The sequence below is a fragment of the Varanus komodoensis genome, unplaced genomic scaffold, assembly GCF_004798865.1.
Source record: "Varanus komodoensis strain SLA01 unplaced genomic scaffold, ASM479886v1 scaffold60, whole genome shotgun sequence".
Classification (NCBI taxonomy): Eukaryota; Metazoa; Chordata; class Lepidosauria; order Squamata; family Varanidae; genus Varanus; species Varanus komodoensis.
This window is the reverse complement of record NW_025336223.1, coordinates 469,134-493,370: the sequence shown is the minus strand read 5'-3', so window position 1 is coordinate 493,370 and position 24,237 is coordinate 469,134. Positions and strand designations below refer to the sequence as shown.

The window sequence follows — 24,237 nt, the reverse complement described above, 5'->3', positions numbered from 1 at the left end:
TAATGTCCGTAAACCACTCGTACATGTTGCTCAGACACATGGCATGAGCCTATCAAGGAGAAGTCTATAGAACGTTCTTTTTGTAAATTTGATTTGTAAAGCTTGGGAATCCTGTAAATGTGTGTACATTTGGCATTTTGATACCTTGTAAATATTGGATGGGGTACTTTTCTTTTTTTGTAATGTTGCCTTTTTATGTCTTTTGTGACTTTTGTAGTATGTTTTTTATTTAAATAAAAAATTTCAACCTAATATAGGGGTAATCTACCTTTGAAAATAATGGGATTTAGAAAAAGCCGTCCTTGAGTTGCTGTTTATGCACAGCTCAACAATTCTGCCATTTCTAAACAAATTCCAAACATCAAAATCATGCCAGGGCCCCTCGTTTTTATTACCGTAACTCTACCCTGGTGCACACCCTTACACTAATGTAGGGGTAATGTAGCATTGAAAATAATGGGATTTTGAAAAAACCCTCCTTGAGTTGCTTTCTATGGACAACTCAACATTTCTGCCCATTTTAAACAAATTCCAAACATCAAAATCATGCCAGGACTCCTTGTTTTTCAAGTCCTAACCCTACCCTGGTGCATACCCTAACCCTAATGTAGGGGTAATGTAGCATTGAAAAAAAAGGAATTTTGAAAAAGCCGTCCTTGAGTTGCTTTTTCTGCAAGCTCAACATTTCTGCCAATTCTGAACAAATTCCAAACATCAAAATCATGCCAGGAAATCTTGATCTTCTAGCCCTAACCCTAGCTTGGTGCACACCCTAATCCTAATGCAGGGGTTATGTAGCATTGAAAATAATGGTATTTTGAGAAATTCATCCTTGAGTTGCTTTTTATGCACAGCTCTACATTCCTGCCCAGTCAAAACAAATTCCAAACATCAAAATCATGCAAGGACCCCTCGGTCTTCTAATCCTAACCATACCCTGGTGCACACCCTAACCCTAATATAGGCATAATATAGCATTGAAAATAATGGGATTTTGAAAAATTCGTCCTTGAGTTGCTTTTTCTACACTGCTCAACAATTCTGCCCAGTCTAAACAAATTCCAAACATCAAAATCATGCCAGGACACGTCGTGTTTCTAACCCTAACCCTACTTTGGTGCACACCCTAACCCTAATATAGAGGCAATGTACCATTAAAAATAATGAGATTTTGAAAAAGCCTTCCTTGAGTTGCTTTTTCTCCACAGCTCAACATTTCTGCCCATTCTAAACAAAGTCCAAATGTCAAAATCATGCCAGGGCCCTTCGTTTATATAACTCTAACCCTACCCTGTTGCACACCCTAACCCTAATATAGGCGTAATATACCATTGAAAAAATGGGATTTTTAAAAAACCGTCCTTGAGTTGCTTTTTATGCACAACTCAACATTTCTGCCCTTCCTAAACACATACCAAAGTTCAAAATCATGCCAGCACCCCTCATTTTTCTAACCGTAACCCAAACCTGGTGCACACCCTAACCCTAATATATGGGTAATATACCATTGAAAATAATGCAAATTTGAAAAAGTTTTCCTTGAGTTGCTTTTTCTGCACAGCTCCACATTTCTGCCCATAGAAAACATATTCCAACCCTCGAAATCGTGCCAGGATACCATTTTTTCTGATCCTAACCCTACCCTGGTGCACACCCCTAACCCTAATACAGGGCTAAATTTACATTGAAAATAAATTGATTTTGAAAAAGCCTTCCTTGAGTTGCTTTTTCTGAACAGCTCAACATGTGTCCCCATTCTAAACTCATTCCAAGCATCAAAATTCTGCCAGGACAACTCGTTTATTTAACTCTAACCTTGTGATGGTGAACCTTTTGAGACTGAATCCCACTTATTCATCGCATGCATGCACGCACGCACGTGTGTGTGTGTGTATATATGTCTGTCTGTCTGTCTGTCTGTCTGTCTCCTTGGCAGCACACTGACCGGCCATGGTAAAGCTAATGTGTTGCGGCTAATGAGTTGCGGCTTGTGATTCCTGGCACTGCTTCTCCTTTCCGAGGATGTGTTTGGCCCCTACGTGCGCTGTTATCTGATGCTCGGCTACTGGGGCAATGCTGGATCGACTTGGCTCACGTGTCGACAGAGAGGGCTCTGCGTGGCCGCTGTGGCACTCGTGCAATATGTTCACCACCACTGCTCTAGATCATATCCAAAAAGGTGTGAAAGCCCAATCTGCTTTTACCTCAACGAAACACGTTCACCCCTGCCAGCAACACAAGCCTACAAAGTGCCAGCCAGAATCTGCTCTGAATGCCTGTCTAGACTACAGCCTCCAACTTCCTTTCAGCCTAGAGAACCCTTCCAATCTTAGTACCATCAATCAGCATGGGATGGGCACCCTGACCTGTCCAAATGCCATCTCTGACTTGCACAGAGAGGCCCGACTACCTCATGCAAAGAGGCCCCTCTCCCATCGGCTCCGATCCTTCCTCCGCTAGCTCGTTGACTCATACCTTTCCTACAGATGTGAGAGGTCATTACAACCAGTGTGTAGGTACATTCAATCCTTAGTGATGGTTATTGCCAGCCTTCCCCAACCTGGTGTCCTCCAGATGCGTTGGGACCAGCATATCTCAGCCCATGTGATAGTAAAAAGCCTTAGAGTCTGGATGCATAGAGACTGAAAAGAAATATACAGCCAGCTTCAAGAGAGGGACATATACAGTGGTACCTTGGCTCACAAACTTAATCCGTTCCAGCACTCTGGTTGTGACCCAAATTGGTCATGCACCAAGTTAAATTTCCCCATAAGGTTCAATGTAAATAAGGTTAATCCATTCTGTAACTCTTTTTTTAATCAGAAAAATGTGAATCAAAGTGACAAAGAACAACAAAGATCATGGCCATCTCCCCGCTGCCCCCGAACACCAACGCGGCCATCTCCCCACCCCCCAGCATGACCAAGATTGTGCCTGTCATCCTTGCACGCACCCATCATCCCTGCACACGCCCGTCATTCTGGCGTGCGGGGAGGGGGGAGAGATGGACGTGATTGCAGGTGCACTGGGGGAGAGAGATGCGTGCAAATGAGGCACGCTGGGGGAGGGAGAGATGAACATGAACGGGGAGCACTGGGGGAGGGAGAGACAGGCACAATCTCACCCCCACCCTCACCCACAGCACGATCGCAGCCATTTCCCTACTCGGGGGGGTGGGGAGACAGCCGCGATCGTGCTGGTTGCAGGGGGAGATGGCCGAGATTGCACCCATCTTTCCTGCAGGAGCGCACCAGTGATCACACATGTCTTCCCTGCACGAATGGAACTGCGATCGTGGCCATCTCCTCACTCGGGGGTGCGGGGTGGGAAGATGGCTGTGATCTTGGTTGCTACCCAATGTGGAGATCACAACCCACATTAAAATTTTCATGAAATTTTTGTTTGCGACCCGATTTGGTCGTGAACCAAGGCGTTCGTGAGCCAAGGTACCACTGTACTAGAATTATAAATACACTTATTCCCAGTAGTGTCAATGATGAGTCTGACTGGATGGAATCAGTAATATTAGGGTATGAGATCGTGGTCAAAAGCAGTTCCTTGCCACTGTCAGAACTGAGAAATTGAGGAGTTCCGGGATAGACTAATGCACTGTCCAATGGATTAGGGCACGGCTGCCAGACCGAAAGCAGAGGTTTACTATTAGTGGGGAATCATTGGGACGGCGGACAGTGATGAGTGGGGTCCCCCAGAGCTCAGTCCTGGGACCAGTCCTATTCAATCTTTTCATCAAAGACCTGGAGGAGTGGGTGACAAGTCTGCTGATCAAATTCACAGATGATGCTAAAATAAGGACAGTGGCTATAACAGAGGAGCAAGTATTCCATATTCAAAAGGATCTGGACAGACTGGAAGTGGACTGGGGACAACAGGATGGTGTTCAATGCAGATAAGTGCAAGGTCTTGCACTTGGGGCACAGGAATGTGCATCATAAGTACAGGTTAGGGGACGAGTGGCTGGAGAGCAGCACTTGTGAAAAAGACCCCAGGGTGCTGGTCAACTACAGGCTAAACATGAGCCAGCAGTGTGATGCACTGGCCAAGAGGGCAAACACCACCCTTGGATGCCTAGCCAGAAGCATGGCTTCTAGATCTTGAGAGGTAATACTGCCTCTCTATACGACTCTGGTGCACCCGCAGCTGGAGTATTGTGTTCAGTTCTGGGCTCCTCGTTACAGGAAGGATATAGCAAGCTTGGAATAAATGCAGCGAAGGGCCACTAGGCTTGCAGGGGAAGCAATATGAGGAGAGACAGGGAGTGGGGTCTTTTCAGCCTTGAGAGGAGGAGACTCAGAGGGGACCTGTTAGCAACATACAGGCATGTGAGGGGGGTGCCATGCAGAGGTGGGTCATGACCTTTTTTCCCATGGAGTGGAGGGCAGGATGCATTCCAGTGGAGCAAAGCCCAGGGAACCAAGATTTAGGGTGAATTCCAGGAACTACTTCCTGATGGTTAGGACCCCGAGGGTACGGAATAGGCTTCCATGGGAGGTGCTTGAAGTCCCATCAGTGAGGGTGTTTAAGGATAGGCTGGGCATGCACATGGTAGGCATATCATGAGTGGAGCCAGTTGGAGCCGGGGGTCAGACTAGATGAACCAGGAGATCCCTTCTGACTCACTTTGTTTTTATGTTTTTATGAATTACTCTTTGTTGGCTGCATTTATGAAAGAAGGCTAACTTAGACTGGGGAAAGAAAGCTAGGTCTGTTGCAAAGAGCCAACTGGACAAGAGCCAACTATGACATTCCACTAACACAACTGATGTTGCACTAGTGGAAACTAGGTTCTGAATTATGCACAAGAGAAGAATGTTCGTGCAGATGCACAACCAGTATGTAACACATTACACTTGGCTGAACTGTTCTGCAATCAGTTGAGTATCCTTGTGCAACTGGTTTTACATTATAGTTGTGCAACCAGTTGCACAGCTAGTTGTAGAATGGGGTGTGCAAGCCTAACATGCAACAGGAAGATCTGGTGGAGCTCTGCTAGTGTTATTTGAGTTTGTGGGATAGTTTGGATACTGTCCCATAAGTGTAGAGCATATATTGCATTTACAGAATTAATTGGCAAGTTTCTCCAGAGACCAAGGTTCTTCAGCTGGCCTCTTATCTTGGATGTTAGCCTAACTGTAAATGTATTTCAGGTAAATTCCTTGTAGATGGTATATAGGTATAAGATAGTATAGCTCCAGAAGGATATGGAAACTGTTAGTGTAAATTTCTTGAGCATGAATGCAATTGGAGAGGTGAGTTTTAAGACTTTGGACATTTGGGAAAGCCAAAAATGAAACCAATTCATTTTCCACAGATGCTTGAGATTTCAATATGCAAATATATAATCCTTCTTTAGATCCTATGAGTCTGAATGAAGGAGCCTGTTAATGGTAACCGGTTTAGATGCATGGTGAGCATTACTGTAAGCCAAATAGATGGGTGCTTACAAAATTTGCCAAGTTTTCTTCGTCTGCAACTCATACTCAAGCTTCAGGGTGCCAGGGAAATGTCACATGACTACCCTCTCCAATGTACTTCCATTACTTCCCCAGAGAGATTGGCTTGCTAAAACAGATCTTCACAATGCCTATTTCTGTGTCGCCATTTGCCTGGTTTCTCATAATTTCTTTCACTTCACTCTGGACAACAGATACTTTGGGTTGAAGCTTCTCCTGCTGGGCCTGACTACTGTGCAGGCATCTTCCCAAAAGGATGCTTGACTGAAGTGTCACCATCTACCTTTCTTGAGCTGTTCTACTGTCCCATTTTTACACCAATGCAATATGTTGACATGGCCTTCAGCTAGGCAGCCCTCACTCAAGTCACCCGTACTAGCCACCCGTGTGTGTGTGAATCATTGAGCTCGAGGAGGAGGAGGAGGCGGCGGTGGCAGAAGAGGAGAGCTTCTTACCTGCACCTGCAGATATCTCAGAGACACTCAGATGGCCCAGCCTGCTGCGGCTCCTTGCCCTTAATTTATTTGTCTGCCGCAGTGGGCTGGGGAACCCCCACAGCAGTGTGTCCCTGAGAAGGCAGGGCTCCTGCATAAAGCTCTGCTCAGGGCGGAACATCCTGCATGATTGTTCCACACAGGGGCATAGCTGTGTAAGCTCGCAGGTGTGAGGTCACAGATGCCCACCAGAGGAACAACAGGTAGGTAAGCAACCTGTTCTTCTGCCGTTTGGAATCGTGCTGTCATGGCCCTGGTCCAAGCCATTTCCAGAAACTGGCAAGAAAGCAAGCATGGTCATGGCAGGACCATCAAGCACAACAGTGGGAAATTCCCCTGCTGCAGAGATCACCCAGTGGTCCTAGCTGGCTTATAAGGTGGGATATGTAACAAGGTTTAAGCAATGAAACACAGTATTTAAACAAGCTATCCATAAAGAACATAGCTGGTCAGTCAAGGAAGGCTTCTTGAAATAAAAGTGCTATCAGGAGGCCCTGAAAGGAAGGTGCTGGTGCCTGCCTGATCTCCAGAGGCACAGAAATGGAGCTGCCACCCTGAAGGCTCTGGGTGGGCTCCAACTGGGCCAGAGGTTCACATGGAGCCACCAGGATCATGCCAACTGACTCAGTAATGGGGCAAATAGTAAGTATGCTCATTTGAGTAAACAGATAACCTTTTTAAAAGATCACCATCATCCATATCATCCTTATTCCTGTATGCTGAACAGGAGCAGGATTGGCATCTTTCTTGGAGTCCTCTCTCAGAGGTTCACTTGAGAAGAAAAACCCCATCACCTCCTCTAGGACTTCTTTGCCCATAAATGGGCTGGACCTGCCATTTGTCTTTGCAAAGGGGACCGGGGTTGACTCACGTTCGCCAAATGCTATCAAGTACCTCAGGATCGTGATATGCCCGCTGGCACAGAGGCATGCCAGGCAAACACTGCTATACACAGTCACCACGGCTGCCCTCAGCAGAAAGGATGTGTCTGTGAACTTGTAAATATGCAGGCATATCTGGGATGGCAGTGAAAATACTTTGGCTTGTTTCTCTGAGCAGATAATGGCAAACTGGTGATGATCTCCAACATCCTGGGAGCATGGAGAACACAGGACGAGTTTTCTTTTCTTTGTACTTTCACTTTCATCAATGCAGTTTGGATCCCTCCATGCTTCGTATGGTGGATGCATTAAGCTCCCTGTGCAGTCCAAGCAAGCAAAAGTTAACACTGCTCCCTTCAGTGTCAGAACTGTACCTGTAAAACAGAATGCAAAGGAGTCATTTGCCTCCCTAAAGTAGCTGCATTGGTACCAGCACCCATTAGCTGAGTGATTAGCCCTATGTGTGCATCTGTTAAACAGATCCATGCCTTCCTCTTCTATCAGATTATAGTGCAATGGTACTAGAATAAAACACAGAAATTATCTGATATAAGAATTTCTAAACTGGGATTAACCACAAAGCCAGCTTATTCCCTCTGGCAATTCATACGCCTGTTGTTGTTACTATTCTTATAATATTGTTATTTGATTTATACCTCACCCTTTGCATCAAAAAGTGGCACTCAAGAGAGACTATTAAAATAGGCTAAAAGAATACATTAAAATACAAGAACAACCTAATAATTATACAGTAAGGATACCTGGATTTCTATGGAAGAAGGAGGGTAGTAGAAACTGAGCACCTCATGTCCCTTGTTTGGGAGTGAGTTCTCTAGCCTAGGAATGGACATCAGAAAGACCCTCTTTTATGTTGCCACTAAAAGGCCCTCTGGAGGTGGCGGTGCAAAAAGAAGGCCTCTCTGGAAGAACATGAAAACTGGTCAGGTTCCCATGAAAGAAGCTGGTCTTTCAAGCAATATGGAGCTTCACATGGCTTAGAAAGCTTGGCTCTAAGCTGCATAGGATGTTATAGGTCATAGCCAAGACATGGAATTATACCCAGAAACATATTGCTAGCCAATGAAGCTGCTGTAACAAGGGAGTCACATGCCCCTCTATAACTGGCCCTGGTCACAGAATTCTAGACCAGCTGAAATCTCCTATAAGCATTTGAGGACAGCCCCATGTAGAGTGTGTTGCAGCTGGAATGTAGGACTAAAACCAGATCAGACTTCTCTAGGGATCGGCACACTATTCTCAGCTGAGCAAATGCATACATGGCCCCTCCTCAGGCCTGGTTATCCATTTCAGGGTCAAGTTAAAGAGTACTTGGGTGATCTGAGTCTCCAAGGCAAGTCAACCTCATCCAGCACAGGCTGAAACCCTCTTCCCTCACCTGCCTTCAAACAGATTAAAAGCACCCCTCCCTTGTCCTGATTAAGCGTCAATACTCAGCTCATGCGGTGTGGTGGTTTGAGTGCTGGACGTGGACTGGGGAGATCCAAGTTCTGGTCCCCATTTGGCTATGAAGCCCACTGGGTGACTTCAGGCCAGTGACCAACCCTCAGTCTAACCTACCAGGCTGTGGTGAGAATAAATGGAAAGGATACAATGGAAAGCCTTGTGTTTTTTTGCCCTCACTCAGGCATCAGGCATTGGTTTAAAATCAGAGCAACTTCCCTGGATTTAAATGGAAAGGACAGAGTTGGATATCATCAGCTTACTGGTTGCACCAAATCCCAGAAGTCAAGAGAAGCTCTCCTAGTGGTTCCATGTATGTGTTAAATAGCAGGGGGAATGCTGAGGGATTCCACAGGCCAATGGCCATAGCATCAGGCAAGGATGTACCAGGACCACCTTCTGAAATCTAAGAAGAACCGTGCCTGCCACCTCATACAGACACTTCAGAAGGATACTAAGGTTAATGATATGAAAAGCTGCTGAAAGGCCCAGCAGGCACTCTCTCCCTGTCCAGTACCTGGTAAAATCATCCACCAAGACTACCAAGCAGACCCTGTCCCATTACCAGGCCTGAAGCCTGGCTGAAATGGATCCAGGGCACTAAGCAAGCTAATGTCCTAGTTGCATGTACAGTCAGGCATGTGAAGCCTTCTTCTACTAAGCTTCAGTGAAAAGTAAGCATAAGTCTTAGGAAATTAAGCAAAGATCCACTTCTAATGTCCAAATTCTGACCAAAATGCACCCAACCCAGAGTTGCATGAATACTCTGAAAGTGGCTCCATGCCCTGCTCACTTCAAAAGCAGGGGTAGCTATTAATATGAAAGTGAAAGTTATACATTTGGCAACCAGACATAAAAGGGTGAGAACCCAGCCTTGATTTCCTCTGAGCTTGGGCACGTTAACCTGACTAGAATATATCTAAAGTGTTCTGGATATCCAAGTTATTGTTCTGCTAACTTTGGTATTAATACTATATAAATACTTAATAACATTAATGGCTAATTATTGTATAAACTCTTTTCCTATCATTGCAGTATGCAGCCTCCTGAATAAATGCTAGCACAAAATATTTTGGAGATGATGAGAAACTTCTGAACACCGGCTTTTCATTAAACATGGTGGCTTTTCCAGCAACTTTTCAAAGCGAAATCAGGTTTTTTGCATAAATGGATATCTCTAGCTCATCTAACTGAAAGGACTTCTGAAACACAGCAAACCTCTCCATCCATGTTATCTGGAAAGCTTCTTGAACAAAGAGCAGGTCAGGAGTGGCAGCAGAACACCAAAGGTATGTTCTCGGCTGACACACGTGATTCCCTTCCCACTCACCATAGCTCAGCTTATGTAAATAAAGACTGTACAGATTGCTTGCAGGATGTGTGACCAGGTCCTCCCAGTTTGCAACTGTCCAGTCCCTTAGAAATACTTGGGGTCTTGGAAATTTTAATTTGTCTCCTTGTGGAAAGTGCAGGCAAGGCAATGCTATCAACTGTCTTGCTTTCCCTTCACCATATGTAAGCTGTGTTGGAAAATTATGCTTATGGTATTAATAAGGAAGGGAACAGCTGATGGGGCCAGGGAGCTGAATAACACAAGGGAGTGGTCCCATGCCAGCACTTCTTTACACGAGGGAGTGGTCCTGTGCCAATTGAAACAAGTAGTGAAAAGTCACTTCTGAAGAAGCCCTCTCTGGACCCCAGAGATCTCAATTATTTTAGACCAGTGTCAAACGACCCCTCCCTGGGTAAGGTCCTTGAGAGGATGGTGGAAACCAGCTGATTATCTGAACGCAATTCAGGTGGGGTTCAGGCTAGTCTGGGCATGGGAACAGCCTTGGTTATCCTGTACAATGAGCTATGCCAGGACACAGACCTAGACAGTGTGACCCTGTTGGGATTCCTGGATCTCTTGGTAGCTTTTGATACCATCAACCACAATATCCTCCTGGGGTGTGTGGCTGCATTGGAAGGATAGTGCCTCACAGAGGTTCTGCTCCTGCTTGGAAGTTGGCTCCAGAAAGTGATGCTTGGGAGATAATGCACTTTCCAGTGTGGGGCTCCTCAGGGAACAGTCTTCCCTACACTAGTGAACATCTATATCAAACTGCTGAGTGGGGCCATCCAGAGTTTGGGACTGTGTTGTCATCAGTACACTATTTCTCTTTTTCATCTTCAGCAGGTGAGGCTATGGATGTGCTAAATCAGTGCCTGGCTGCAACAGTGGAGAGAAGCTCGAGCCAGAAAAGACTGTTGTTGGGTGGTTCCCTTGACCATAAGGAGGTGGTCAATCTGTTCTGGGTGGACAATCCTTGAAGAAGCAGGTTTGCAGCTTGGAGTGCCATGTAAGTGGTCTTTGGTGCTTGAGATCCAGTGGCACAGAGTGCTTTCTACTAACTTCAGCAGGTGGCCCAGCTGTGTATATCTGGACAGGCATGACCGGGCTTCAAGTAGTCTATGTTCTGGTAATCTCTGATGTGGCTTACTGCCGCATGGCTTACTGCAGCACACTCCGTGTGGGGCTGCTTGTGAATACAGTTCAGAAGATGTAGTTGGTGTAAAACATGGCAGCCAGATTAATAACAGGTCCCAAAAGGATTGAACTCAGTGCTGGCCTACATTGGCTGCCTATATACTTCTGAGCCTAATCCAAGGTGCTGGTTTTAAGCTATAAAACATTATCGGTCTAGGATCACAATACCTAATGAAACACATCTCCCAGTCAGAATTCACACAGACCTCTGTTCAACATCTTGGGCCCACCTTCCATCACCACCTCTGAGGGAGTTTCAGTTCGTGTCAGCAAGAAAGGACTTCTAAGTGGTGGCCCAACAGTTATGGAGTAAGCTCCCCACTGGAGACCATTTGGCACTCACTCTAATATATTTCCAAGTGCCAGGTTAAGACTGTCCAGATTAAGATTTAATTAGTTTTAATATTATTTATTTCAGCTACTTAACAGGTATTGTGATTGATATGTGTAAGCGATTGTAGCTTTTAAAATTTGGTTTAAAATCTGGCTTTTAAATTCTGTACAGTGAATTTTATGAAGATGTTATTGTTATCCATACTTTATATTGTATTTTATCTGCTGTTGTAAACCACCTAGAGAGCCTTGGCTATTGGGTGGCATAGAATAATAATGAAAGCCACAAAGGGCTGGAAAACTTGGGAAAGGCCCTGGAGGATGGTGACAGTATGAAAAGGACGTACAAGCTTCTGTATATGAGTGTCTAATAAAAGTCTCATGCAGAAACATGCCAAGTTATTAAAGAATTTAAAGGGCTCCTTCCTCCATGTATAAATCCCACTGGCCTGCCTTTGCCTGTGGGTGGGGTATTAAAAAGAAGCAGGAGTGGTGGTGGTCCCTCTGAGGGGACTAGGCAAAAGAGCATCTTGCGGCCTGTCCTACCTCATGGAGTGGAGGTGCAGGCATGTCGCCATATGCTTCCATTTCTACCATGCTGCCTCTGCAAACTCAGACCTCACCTAATCAGAGCTATTTGCCTAGACTGGCTACGCTTAGGCAGCATACCTGATGCAAATCGCCGTTTTCCAAACTGTCTTGCCTCATCCCTTCCGACACATGCACAGCTACAGCGGAGACAGGGACAACCCTGGAGCCAGCACAAGCCCAACCCTTGGTGTGCCCCCCCCCAGCCCCAACACCACTCCTTTCGCCCTTTATATTCTAACTTATAGCACCAAAGGAGAAGCATGGAAAGATGAAGCTTGAGTTTAACAAGGCATTGTGTTTAAGGACATGTTTTTTGCAACTTTTCAAGAAAATACTAAGAAATCAGGAATTCTCACCACTTGGAGAAGCCATTACTGGTTCTGTCTGCCTTAATTCATCTGCAGTGGGCAGATTAAGGGATACAACCAAAACCATACCCAAGGCTGTACCAACCCAAAGACAAGGAGACACTGTGGTGTCGTTTTTCCGTGCAAAAGACTCCATGAAAAATAAAGCTGTAATTGCTTCCTTGGGCTCCTTATCAATGCTGCAGACACTTGAGCTTCGAGAATGGCTGAAGGGATTCTCTCTGTTCTCTGTTTAAAGAAAGCAACACAGATTAATGTGTGAACCAATTACTCTCTGGAGCAGTAGCTCTAGCTTGCTCCTTTTAACTCCAGGTGTCTTTACCTGGCCTCACACATGCGAAGCGCATGCTTCACTTCTGCCGCATGCATGGCTCTTCTCTTTTAGAAAATGCAGAGCCCAGCAAGGTCATGCAACAGAAGTTTTTCTGAACTTGGTACTTTCAAAATCTTATTATCAGAGCAAAAAAGTCGACTACCGGATCTACGAAAAGTAACCGTCAACATCACTTCACATGCCATTATTTTATGTTGATTAATGATTTGAAACGAGTACAAGTTGCATGTCTGTCACAATAATAAAAACGTCTAGGAAGCCATAATGCAAAATACAATATCTTCAAAACACTAAATAGCAGCTGATGAATCATTAATAACCATCAACCAAAAATTAGAATAAGAAAATAGGTCAGGATCAAACTCTATGGGGCATTAAAGATATAAGTATTGTGTATCTCTTCTGAAACGGTACAGATGGGTGTGGTGTGGCTGAGGTTAATCAGGACCAGAACCAAGTGCATGGGGTGTAACTCCCCTCTCTGGCAATATACTACTGTCTCCACAAAGATGGGAGGTCCTGAGAGTTTCTCCACTAGCTTTTTTATGACTCGGATGGAGTTCATTGAACCCTGGAGATTTGAAAGTATTTATTCCATCTAGGTATTCCTTGACCATTTGTCCATCAATCTTGGGCTGCCGTCTCTCACTTTCAGCTTGTACTTCCTCTTGAGTGCAGATTTCCTTGTGGGAGAAGACTGAGGCAAAGAAAGAATTGAACGCCTCTGCCTTTTCTTTGTCATCTGTTATCACTCTGCCATCCACTTTAATAAGCTGGACACCCTTCTCTTTCTCACGTCTTTTGTTCTGGATGTATCTGAAGAAGAGTTTCTGGTTGTTCTTAGCATCCCTTACTATTCTCAGTTCACTTCCTGCTTTAGCCTTCCTGATGCTGTCCCTGCAATTCCTTGCTATTCCTTCCTTCCTTCGTGACCAGGCCCTGCTTCCACTTCCTGTACACGTTCTTTTTCCTTCCAGGCTGTAACTTAACTTTTTGTGGGGCCACATGGGCTTCCTCTGCTGTCCTCTACACTTTTCTTGTTGGAATTGTTCGTAGTTGTGCTTGGAGAATCTTCTTTTTCAAGATTCCCCACCCATCTTGAACTCCTTTTCCCTTAAGGGTGTGTTGCCATGGCACTTTTGGTCCCAGAATCCAAATCTTTCTTTATGGCACCACCATCATAGCCAGTCATTCACTTGCAGGATTTTTTTTTCTCTAACAGTTTCTCTTCCCTGTACTAGTAGGATTGTGAAGACTATCTGGGCCCCAGTGTTTTTTATTTTCCTCCCTAGAGCTTTGAAGTCTGATGTTATTTCAGCGAAGCTTCTTATGGCAGTATTGTTAGTTTCCATGTGGAAGAGAAGGAAGGGGTATTTGTCAGTAGGCTGCATGAGTTGTGTGAACTTGGTTATATCGTTAATCTTGGTGCCAAGGAGAGAGCATACTTGGGTCTGGGTCATTGCGACATACATATTTTTCCATCCTGTGCAAGAGGGAATCTCCCACAACTAGCACTCTTCTCCTTCGGTTGCAATCTTTGCTATCCTTTTCCTTGTCTGATTGGCCTTTTGTCTCTTTTTCAGAATTACCCAGTGTGCCATGTAGTTCTTTCACAGTGGGTTTCTCACATGTCCCTTCCTCAAGTAACTTGAAGCAGTTTGAGAGTTCCACTGCTTCCATGGGTACAGAATGTTTTCTAGGTCTTCTGTGTCTAATTTTCACCTTGTTTCAGTGAGTTTCCTCATTTCCCCTTCCCTCAGGGTTCTCTTCTGCTGCCTCAGCTGACTGAAGCTCTTCTGGCTTCTTGACTACCCCGAGCTGTTGCAGCTCTTCCACTTCCTTTTATCATCTGGAGGGTGGGCACTGGCTGCTCCAGTGCTCTCACCTTTTCTTGTAGCAGGGCTACTAGTATGCAGCTGTTGCAGTTGTTGGAGGCCACCACCACTGTGGAGTCCCCTTGATCCATTGTTTGTGCAACCTTAGTGATTCTGTCTTTGTGTGTGTGTGTGTTGGGGCGGGGTGGGGGGGAAGCTGTTGTGACAACTGCTGCTTTTGAATGTCTTCACTAAAGGTTAGCAACAGTCCTATTAGTAAATGGGAGTGTGCTACAAGGAAGAAAAACAAGTGTGTATGTGTGTGTGTGTGTGGGGGGGGGGGGGGGGCGGATTAAGATGAAAGAAAGAGAAACAAATGGGGAGAAATGTTAGGGACCTCCTGCTTGACCTCCTCCACAAAACTCCTCTTTGCTCTCCCTGTTTGCTCGCTCCCTGGGAGCTTGGCTGCTTATATATCCTAGAGGCCCTAGACCAGCTGGTGCAGCTTGCTCTTCTCTGCTCTGCTAGGAGTCAAGAACCAGATGACAGAAGTATTACAGCCTTGGGAAGGTTAATCTGAAATATCCTGTGGTTCCTGGGACAGCCTCCCAGTGATCACAGGATTGCTCTTTCTGTCTCTCCAAGGTCTCTGACAAATTTTTGAAGCTAATCCTTTTCTGTTGTTGTTGTTTCAGCTAACCTAAATTCTTCCACTACTACACCATCTGACTCTGAGGTATTTTTCTTCCTTAAAATTACTATGGTCACGCACATATGATTACTCCACTGTTTCATAGTTAATTTCATAATAATGTTCCACCTTACTCTAATGTGAAGCGGGAGATAGGCAGGGGGAAATAGAAAAAGCAAACCTGAACAAATAACAGAAGAAAAAAACACCATTCCTAACACAGAAATGCTACAGAATTCTAAGGAACTAGATGCTTTCTAAAACGAAGTCCTTCATTCCTATAGGGACACTTTTAAAGGATTAATTTAAATTCATATTATCAATAAAATACTAATATCACAACCAAGACTTAAAGAAGCACCATTTAAAATGCCAACTGCTTTGTTACAGAATCTTATTATTGGGAGAGCGACCTTATGGGCTGATGCCTGAATGGTGGAAGGAACCCCCTACCCATGAAAGGAACCTTGCCATCTACCTCTGCTGCCATTTTTATTAGACAAGCTCAGAGGATCTCTCTACTGGGGACAGGAAGAAGGGCTGGGTGGGCACTGGATTCAAGCCCAAGGATTAACCAAGTACTTGAAGCGATGCACTTAAAGTAGTGATTAGGAGGCTCTGTATTCAAGAAAATAGGAACCCTAAAAACAATGCAGGAAAGAATCTCATCCGTGAAAATGCAGAACTGGAACTCTTTCACAAAAGAAAAGGAAATGCAAAAGTCTGATCTAAAGGCATCTGATCCTTCTGAAGGAGCACAGTCCCATCCAGAAAAGACTTTCTCCAGGATCTTGGAACCATTCAGCCACAAGGCAGCCTCTTCAGCAGGCCACTGCACCAAGCACTGCTCTGCACAGTTGGTCTGGTTCACATGTAAACACAGTGTAATCAAGTTGCTCTGAATCTCCTAATTACCGCTAGCCAGCACTGGGAACATGAGGGTATCCTGCAGCATAGCAGAACTGCCAACGAGCTCAGAAAGAGTCTTCCTACTGCCACTCTCAAAACATCTCTGGAGCTCAGACTAGAATCGCTGCAATCAAGTGCCCCCAACTCCAAACTCACTGAGGCATCCAAAAGAATACCACGGTTGATGATACCAAAGCATCAATAATAATGACTCCCTGATATCTTTGCTTGCCTCTTGCCTTTCATACATAATACTTACTGTATATCAAGCCACACTAGGACTCAAAATTTTAATCAACATACAGCTTTTTTGCATTAAAAATATTCTATTTGTCAAAAATCAATTCAAGAAACCCCTCTCTGCCCTTGCCCCTTCTCTCCCCAGTCTTATATCACAACGTGTGACCTTTGCTCATCCGGCTCCACCACCCTCAGTTATCCCAATGTATCCTGTTCCCTAAAACAACTCTGCTCTTTTCCCCTCACTACCCCTTATACCTGGAACTATTTCACAGAATAACTCTGGTGCACCATCCCTCTCTTCACCTCTCTTCTTGATCTTCAACTTTTCTCTAAAGCCCTTAGGAGTACTCCACTTTTCCAAAACCCTACAGTATTTAGGTATTTTACTAAAGCATTTTTACTCTATTCTTCAGTTGCAAAAGGTCCCAAAATTGTTCAGGTGGATTAATATTAGTTCTTAGGCTTACAATTTAAAAAAACACAACACAAAAGAAACAGGGATTGGGGGAAATAGGTTAAAAAGTCAAACTCAAACACAACATCTAGATTCAGGTTCTGGCAGGGAACGGTGAAACAAGCCCCTGCAGCAGTTCTTTCCCTGGTTGAGGTATGGGGCTAACTGGGCGTCCCCCTTGCCAGGATGCTCTTCCAGGGCAGCAGGGGGTGCAGCTCCCAGGGGTCCCCATTTCTCGGGCCAGTGGATGTGGCCAGAGTCTGCAGCACGTCATACTGCAGTACGAAATGACTGCATATTTCCTCCACCTCCACCTTTATTCCTTTGTGTCAGTTTGTTGGTGTTCTCATGTTGGCTTGATTATAATCTCTGTGGAACAGGGACCTGTCAGTGCTGATCTTTATGAAGCACTGTGTACATGATGATACCACATTCTTATTCATATTCTTCCAGAGTCTTTCTCTTATCCTAACTGATTGGATGATCAAGAAAGGGCAAAAAACCACCCTGGCTCAACCCTGGGCTTGACACCAGGCAGTAATCAATCTTTTCTCAGCCTTTATCTTCTAGTGCAAAACCCAGCGATCAGGGTGGGCATCAACACCCTCTCAGCTTCTCCCAACTCACTTGTGATATTGTATTAATAATGTAACAGTGAGTTTCTGATTCATTCACTTCTTCTTCCATCCGTTCTGAAAGCACAGTGACTGTCTTAAAGAGAAGTCAAGATGCCTTTCTATAAAAAAGGCCTTTAAACTGTCTTCTAGAACGTAGGTACATTTTGTTGTTGTTAGTTGCGAAGTTGTGTCCGACCCATCGTGACCCCATGGACAACATTTCTCCAGGCCTTCTTGTCCTCCACCATCCCCCAGAGTCCACTTAAACTCATGCCGACTGCTTCAGTGACTCCATCTAGCCACCTCATCCTCTGCCGTCCCTTCTTCTTGTGCCATCTATTGTTCCCAGAGTTAGACTCTTCTCCAGGGAGTCTTTCCTTCTCATTAGGTGGCCAAAGTATTTGAGTTTCATCTTCAGGAACTGGCCTTCTAAAGAGCAGTCAGTGTTGATCTTCTCTAGGACTGACCGGTTTGATCATCTTGCTGTCCAAGGGACTCGCAGGAGTCTTCTCCGAGCCATAATTCAAAGGTCTCAATTCTTCGGTAATCTGCCTTCCTTATGGTTCAACTTTCACAGCCATACATTGCAACTGGGAAAACCATAGCCTTGACTATACACACTTTTGTTAGCAGGGTGATGTCTCTGCTTTTTAGTATGCTGTCTAGATTTGCCATAGCTTTCCTCTCAAGGAGCAAGCGTCTTTTCATTTCTTGGCTGCAGTCCCGGTCTGCAGTGATCTTGGAGCCCAGGAAAATAAAATCTGTCACTACCTCCATTTCTTCCCCATCTATTTGCCAGAAAGTGAGAGGACCAGATGCCAAGATTTTAGTTTTCTTAATGTTGAGTTTCAAGCCAACTTTTGCACTCTCCTCCTTCACCCATATCAAGAGGCTCTTTAGTTCCTCTCACTTTCTGCCATGAGAGTGCTATCATCTGCATATCTGAGGTTGTTGATATTTCTCCCAGCAATCTTAATTCCAACTTGTGATTCATCCAGCCCCGCCTTTCTCATGATGTGCTTTGCATATAAGTTGAACAGACAGAGGGACAGTATACAGCCTTGCCGAACTCCTTTCTCAATTTTGAACCAATCAGTGGTTCCGTATCCAGTTCTCACTGTTGCTTCTTGACCCACATATAGGTTTCTCAAGAGACAAATAAGATGGTCTGCTACTCCCATCTCTTTAAGAACTTGCCACAATTTGTTGTGATCCACACAATCAAAGGCTTTAGCATAGTCAATGAAGCAGAAGTAGATGTTTTCTGAAACTCCCTAGCTTTCTCCATGATCCAGCATATGTTGGCAATTTGATCTCTAGTTCCTCTCCCTCTTCGAAATCTTGCCTGTACATCTGGTAGTTCTCGGTCCACATACTGCTGGAGCCTAGCTTGTGGGATTTTGAGCATAACTTTGCTAGCATGTGAAATGTGCGCAATGGTGAGGTAGTTTGAACATTCTTTGGCACTGCCCTTCTTTGGGATCACAATGCAAACTGACCTTTTCCAATCCTGTGGCCACTGTTGAGTTTTCCAAATTTGCTGGCATATTGAGTGTAGCACTTTTACTGCATCGTCTTTTAGGATTTTGAATAGCTCAGCTGGAATACTGTCGCCTTCACTAGCTTTGCTGTTGCTCAGACTTCCTAAGGCCCATTTGACTTCACATTCCATGATGTCTGGCTCGAGGTCAGTGGCCACCCCATTGTGGTTATCAGGGACATTAAGCTCTTTCTTGTATAGTTCTTCTGTGTAATCTTGCCACCTCTTCTTTATCTCTTCTGCCTCTGTTAGGTCCCCACCATTTTGGTCCTTTATCATGCCCATCTTTGCATGAAACGTTCCCTTCATATCTCCAATTTTCTTGAAGAGACCTCTGGTCCTCCCTATATCTATTGTCTTCTATTTCTTTGCACTGTTCGTTTAAGAAGGCATTCTTATCTCTTCTAGCTATTCTCTGGAATTCTGCATTCAATTGGGTGTTTCTTTCTCTTTTAGGTACATTTATAGAATGCAATTCAATAAATTCTAAAAATTGGAGTAATCGAGCATTTTCATTCATGGCTCTTTTCTCACACTGCCAGTAATTATGTGGTTTTCCACTTTGTCAGCTACAGGGAGGCAACCGATTGGATGGGCAGGTCTTCTCTATTCAGATCTCTTACATCATCTTACTGAAGCTTGTTGAACCACAACAGTTATCCAACATGCAAAACACAAACCAGGCCCTGTAACATTCCATACAGTTATATGATTGCATTTAAATGAGTGACAGAACATTCATAGAAATGGTGCTAGTACATTTTCTGTCAGGTACAGAAATAATAATAGTATTAGTAAAGCCCCAGAAGCACAGGAGAAAGGCAGGCAGGCAGGCAGGCAAAAAAAAACGGGGTTTAGCATCTGCTAAGATCAGTCGTGTAGAAACTCAGCTACAGAGTTAAATAGTGCACAGACTGCTTTTAAAACTTTTCGGGTGGTGAAAACAAAAAGGTCCAAAAGTATTTGTCTAGGGATACTCACCTTCCATTGTAACTGGCAAAGAAATCTCCATGCAAGCAGCAGATTGTGCTTTCCTAAATGGGGGCTTTCCTGGACCACGACGATTTGCTTTTGAAATGTCTGCACTAGACAGCCGTTTTCCAGTGTTACAGCTTTGGGAGGGTGGACTTGTACAGTGTCCATTTACAGGATCTGTAGGGAGGTTATGTAAAGCAATTAAACTAAAGTCAAGGGTAAATGGGAGATTTAGGGCAGGGATTCCAGAATTATTTATTTGTTTATTTATTTAGCGAGCTTCTATGCCGCCCCATTCGCCGAAGCCTCGGGGCGGCTCTCAACAATATGAGAATGCTCGTATTGACTTGCTGCCACATGACATGCGAATGGGATCTGGGATCTGTTACAGGGTTATGCCAAGGCAGCTTTCCCTCAGCAAATTTGCCACTTCTGTCATGGCCATAGGACTCAGTCAGCTGATGGGTCTTGTGGAGGCTCATTGATGCCACTGCCTAGGGAAAGGCAGAGGGCTGTACTAGAGATGGCAGCTGATCACCGCTGGCCACCTGTACCCAGGTTTCCTGTATTAGAGGGGCCTGTTATGCCTTAAGCCATGGGTCCTGAAACTATGGCCCACGGGCTGGATATGGCCCGCCATGGTAATTTACCTGGCCCACCTCAGAGCTTTTGGACTCATTCAGAGAAAACAATCGCTGAGCAAGTCTGAAAGCTCTGAGCTGGCACAGGCATTCTCTGAAACTGAGCAGAGAGCCAGCGCATGCGCCAAATTGTAACCGCTCAACTGTGCGTGTGCCAGCTCTTCCCCCACCCCCCGCCCCCCATTGCATGCATATACAGAGTGGGAATACGGAGCAGTCTTTGTAAATGCCAGTTGCAGTCATCAGCTGCATTATGCAAAATACTATATTTAGTGCCTTGGTTGTATTGTAGCTATGTCCCTTGAATATGGACATGCTCTTCCCCACCTCATCTTGGGCTTCTGCTGCAGCCCGAGGAAGTGGAGCAAACATTTTTAATTTTTAATTATTTTTTAAATTTTAATTATTTTAATTTTTAATTATTTTTTAAATTTAATTAATTTTTAATGTGCAGTGTGTATAGGAATTCATTCATTTTTTTTTAACTATAGTCCCCCCTCCCCACCCAACAGTCTGAGGGACAGTGAACTGGCCCCCTGTTTAAAAAGTTTGAGGACCCCTGCCTTAAGTGCTCACGGCCTGACCCAGTGAGCAGGGCAGGGAGGGTGCTTGCTCTTCTGTGCACACTGGAGGGGGAGTGAGCTCTTCCAGAAACCCAACTGGGAACAGTTTGTGGGCCCAGGGCATGTGTGGCACACACAACGGCGGCACCAGACAGCAAAGAGGATGTGCCCATGAACCCAGACACTGAAATGAACATGGGGGAGCAGCTCCCTTGCTCAAACATGTTGTACTGGAAATGAGGGCAGAGAGGAAACAGGGAGAATCTCTTTTGAAGAAAGGAAAGTGCCTGAGGCCAAGCTGGCCTGGGAAGAGCAGGACATGTCGTCCTCCTCCTCATGGGAATAAAGTGAACAAAAGCGTAAAAGTTAGAGCCCCAGACTTTTACACTAATAGGGCATTTTTGTGGAGAATGCTTAACATAATGCAGATATTACATTTCCTGCAGTGTTGCCAGGAAATTTATTTCCTAGGTACAGTACTTGTTTCCAGTTTACCTCACAACCTAAATTGGCAGATGGAGAGCTTTGCAAAAACAATACACAACTGCACAAGAAAAATTTTCCTTATCAGTTTTTGAGTGGATGGGTCACCATAAGTTGCTTTATTGCACATGGTAGGCATGTCATGAGTAGAGCCGACTGGAGCCGGGGGTCAGGCTAGGTGGCTCAGGAGGCCCCTTCTGACTTGCTCTGTTTCTATGTTTCTGTCCCCTCAATATGCATGCCACAAAGTGATCCCAAAAAAGGGCACAACTTACTGTGAAAGGCCATCTTTTCCTGCATTAATCTGCCTGCCTTTTTTAGATTATGATCAGAGATCAGCCTGTGTGTCCCAGTGTGAGAAATAGGCTTAGCTGGCTGTGCCCATGTTTCTGAACTTCATTTTGCTCTCTCTCTCTCATGGCTTTCCATAGGCTAAAAGGGATGTGTGGGGAATCTGCTTAGTAAAGACAGTCTGCCAGATCCCCTGGTTTCAGCTTCCTGGACTCCAGTCCACTTTGCAGCAGGCCCAAGTCCAAGTTCCCGGACAGCACACCCAGCGATCGTGATGCACTCGACAGGAATTGCGCCCCCCATGCTGCGCAAGCAGCACCGCTCTTTTGTGCTCAGCCCCGCTGCTGGCAGCAGCACCCAGGGAAGAAGGTTGGCGACCAGGAAGTGTGGCTGGGGCACCTGCTCACAAGTCCTTCTTTCGCATCCTGCAACTGGTCCTGACAAGGAAGATGGCCGGTTGCACATCTGGGGGCCCAAGAGAGTTCACAGACTTCCTCTCAGCTAAGCTTGCTTTGCAGGATGGAGCTGAGCATGAGAGGAAGGCCATCAATTTTGGAAGGACAGATTTCAAAAGGGTTTATCCGAACCCTAACACCTCACTTGACAGACTATTAGTAGCAGTCCGGATGAATTTGTTTGATAGCTATTGTATTGTTTCTCTGTTCCCCACTGCCTTATTTAGTGTACTCATTAATGCAGTAAATTGTTACACTGCTGTTTTAATTGTTGTTAACCATTTTGAATACAAAAGGCAGGGCATAAATGTGTTAAAGAATTGATAAAGATGGGTGCAGTGCTATGCTGTCCTTTGTTTTAAACATAGGTTGGAGGGCCTCACAAATGCCCCCACCCCTCATGTGCCTTGTTTCTCAGCTGCTCTCACTGCTACTTTTCAAGTGCCGTATTCTTCTCCCTTACTAGCTGAGGAGTCACTCAGTTCCACAGCTTCCATTTCAGTGCAAAGTGCTCAGAGGTGGCTACTCAGCACTGAGAGAAATGGAACTGTGTTTGCACAGGGTGGTGTTGCAAGGCAGCTGAAACATTCCCGCCCTGTCTTGCCCTGCACGGATGAGCAATGAAGCCAGCAGCACAGTGCAGTGTGACAAATACGGGAGCTTTCCTCTTATTGCAAATGGAGGCCCTGATTCCAGCTGGGACTGCAATGGGGGAGAATGGCTTAAAGCCTCCTTTCCCAGACAGCACAGTCCTGATCTGGCTGCGTCCCCGGCTGCGTTTGTTTCATGTAAACACAGAAGCCACACAAGGCTTGTGTGAGTAAACCTTGTATGCACACTGACCTCGATCTAGTCCCTAGATGTACTGGCAAGAAGTTTATGCTGTGACCTACATGGCTGCATATATAATGGGCAGTCAAGATTTGGATGGCTATGACGGAGGGTCGGGGAGCAAAGACCCAGGCAGAGCTGCTGGACCTTCCTGACCATCGTGGTTTCTGAAGTTACTTCACTGATATACTGAAACGTAGCCATGAGCCAGCTTCTACTCAGATACTTTCCAGCAAGATGAATAATGATTGTATTGAAAGGATCTTTCAAATAAAATAACAGGATTGTGCAAATTTCATGCCCTTCTCAAACACCCTATAACTGACTATCCTTTTCATACCCTGTTGTCATCCTACAGCTATTAAGTTATTCTTTAACAAATAAAATGGCGATACGAGTCTTCTCAAACAGGAAAGAAACAATGTGGTTAAGACCTAAGCCATGTGCTTACCTGAGGTTGTGGGGGACCTGCACCGTTCTACCTCTAATGAAGCTGGGCCATCTGATAACTCAATAAGGCCTGGAAAAAATGAAATCAAGAAAATGAATTGACTTGAATTATACTGTAAAACCAAATTTGTTCAAATAACAGATGCCATAACGTTTCATAACTGCAAGGTAGAGAGCTAGAGTGATCCAGTTGCTAGAATGCTGGTCTGGAACTCAAAATGACTACTGTGGCTGCCTATGGGTGTGTTCATATGTCATGCCAAAGCACCCTGAGAAGAAGCCATGCTGGATGGGTGGTTCTCTGTTACTCCAGAGAGACAGTCACCAGCCACAAAGACTGAGCCAGCTTCTTCTGGCTCAGTCTCTCCCAGTCCTCCAGGCCACTCGCAGGATGTGATCCCAAGGGATTGTTCCATGTTCCCTGTGCCAGCAACTTTTCTGCAACTGGTCCACTGCAGCTGCCAGTTAGTGAGGGAAACTTCCTTTCCCACAGCAGATCACAAAACAGAAATACTTTTCTGAGCAATTACAACTATTCCCAAGCTTTGATTTTTTTTTTTCCACCATGAAATGTGTAAAGTTTTACTGCTCTGAAAAGAACTTTCCAGAGTAGTTGCTTTCTGGCCCACTTCATGAGCACCTGACAGCTGGCAGGAGGGTGAGTGGCTGCAGCAGAGGAGCCACCCTGGAGGGACGGGCCCTTAGTTCAGCGTAACTTGAAGCAGCTTTTACAAAAGCACTTGCTGCAGGGGAAGCGCTGAAATGCAATTGGCCTGCTGCAGCTGCTGGCTGAAGAGTGATGTGCCCTCCCCTTCTG

At 45.1% G+C, this 24,237-nt stretch overlaps 1 protein-coding gene across 1 annotated transcript in view; it reads right to left on the bottom strand.

Annotated features, from left to right (window-relative positions):
• The window catches only part of STXBP5L (syntaxin binding protein 5L), a 109,086-nt gene that overhangs the window by 12,943 nt on the left and 71,906 nt on the right, over positions 1-24,237 (bottom strand). The window contains exons 19-22 of the mRNA XM_044449686.1: positions 23,422-23,490; positions 19,713-19,883; positions 12,118-12,357; positions 6,860-7,220 (exon numbers count right to left, since the gene is read on the bottom strand). Coding sequence (XP_044305621.1) covers positions 6,860-7,220; positions 12,118-12,357; positions 19,713-19,883; positions 23,422-23,490 — 841 coding nt within the window. The remainder of the gene's footprint in view (positions 1-6,859; positions 7,221-12,117; positions 12,358-19,712; positions 19,884-23,421; positions 23,491-24,237) is intronic.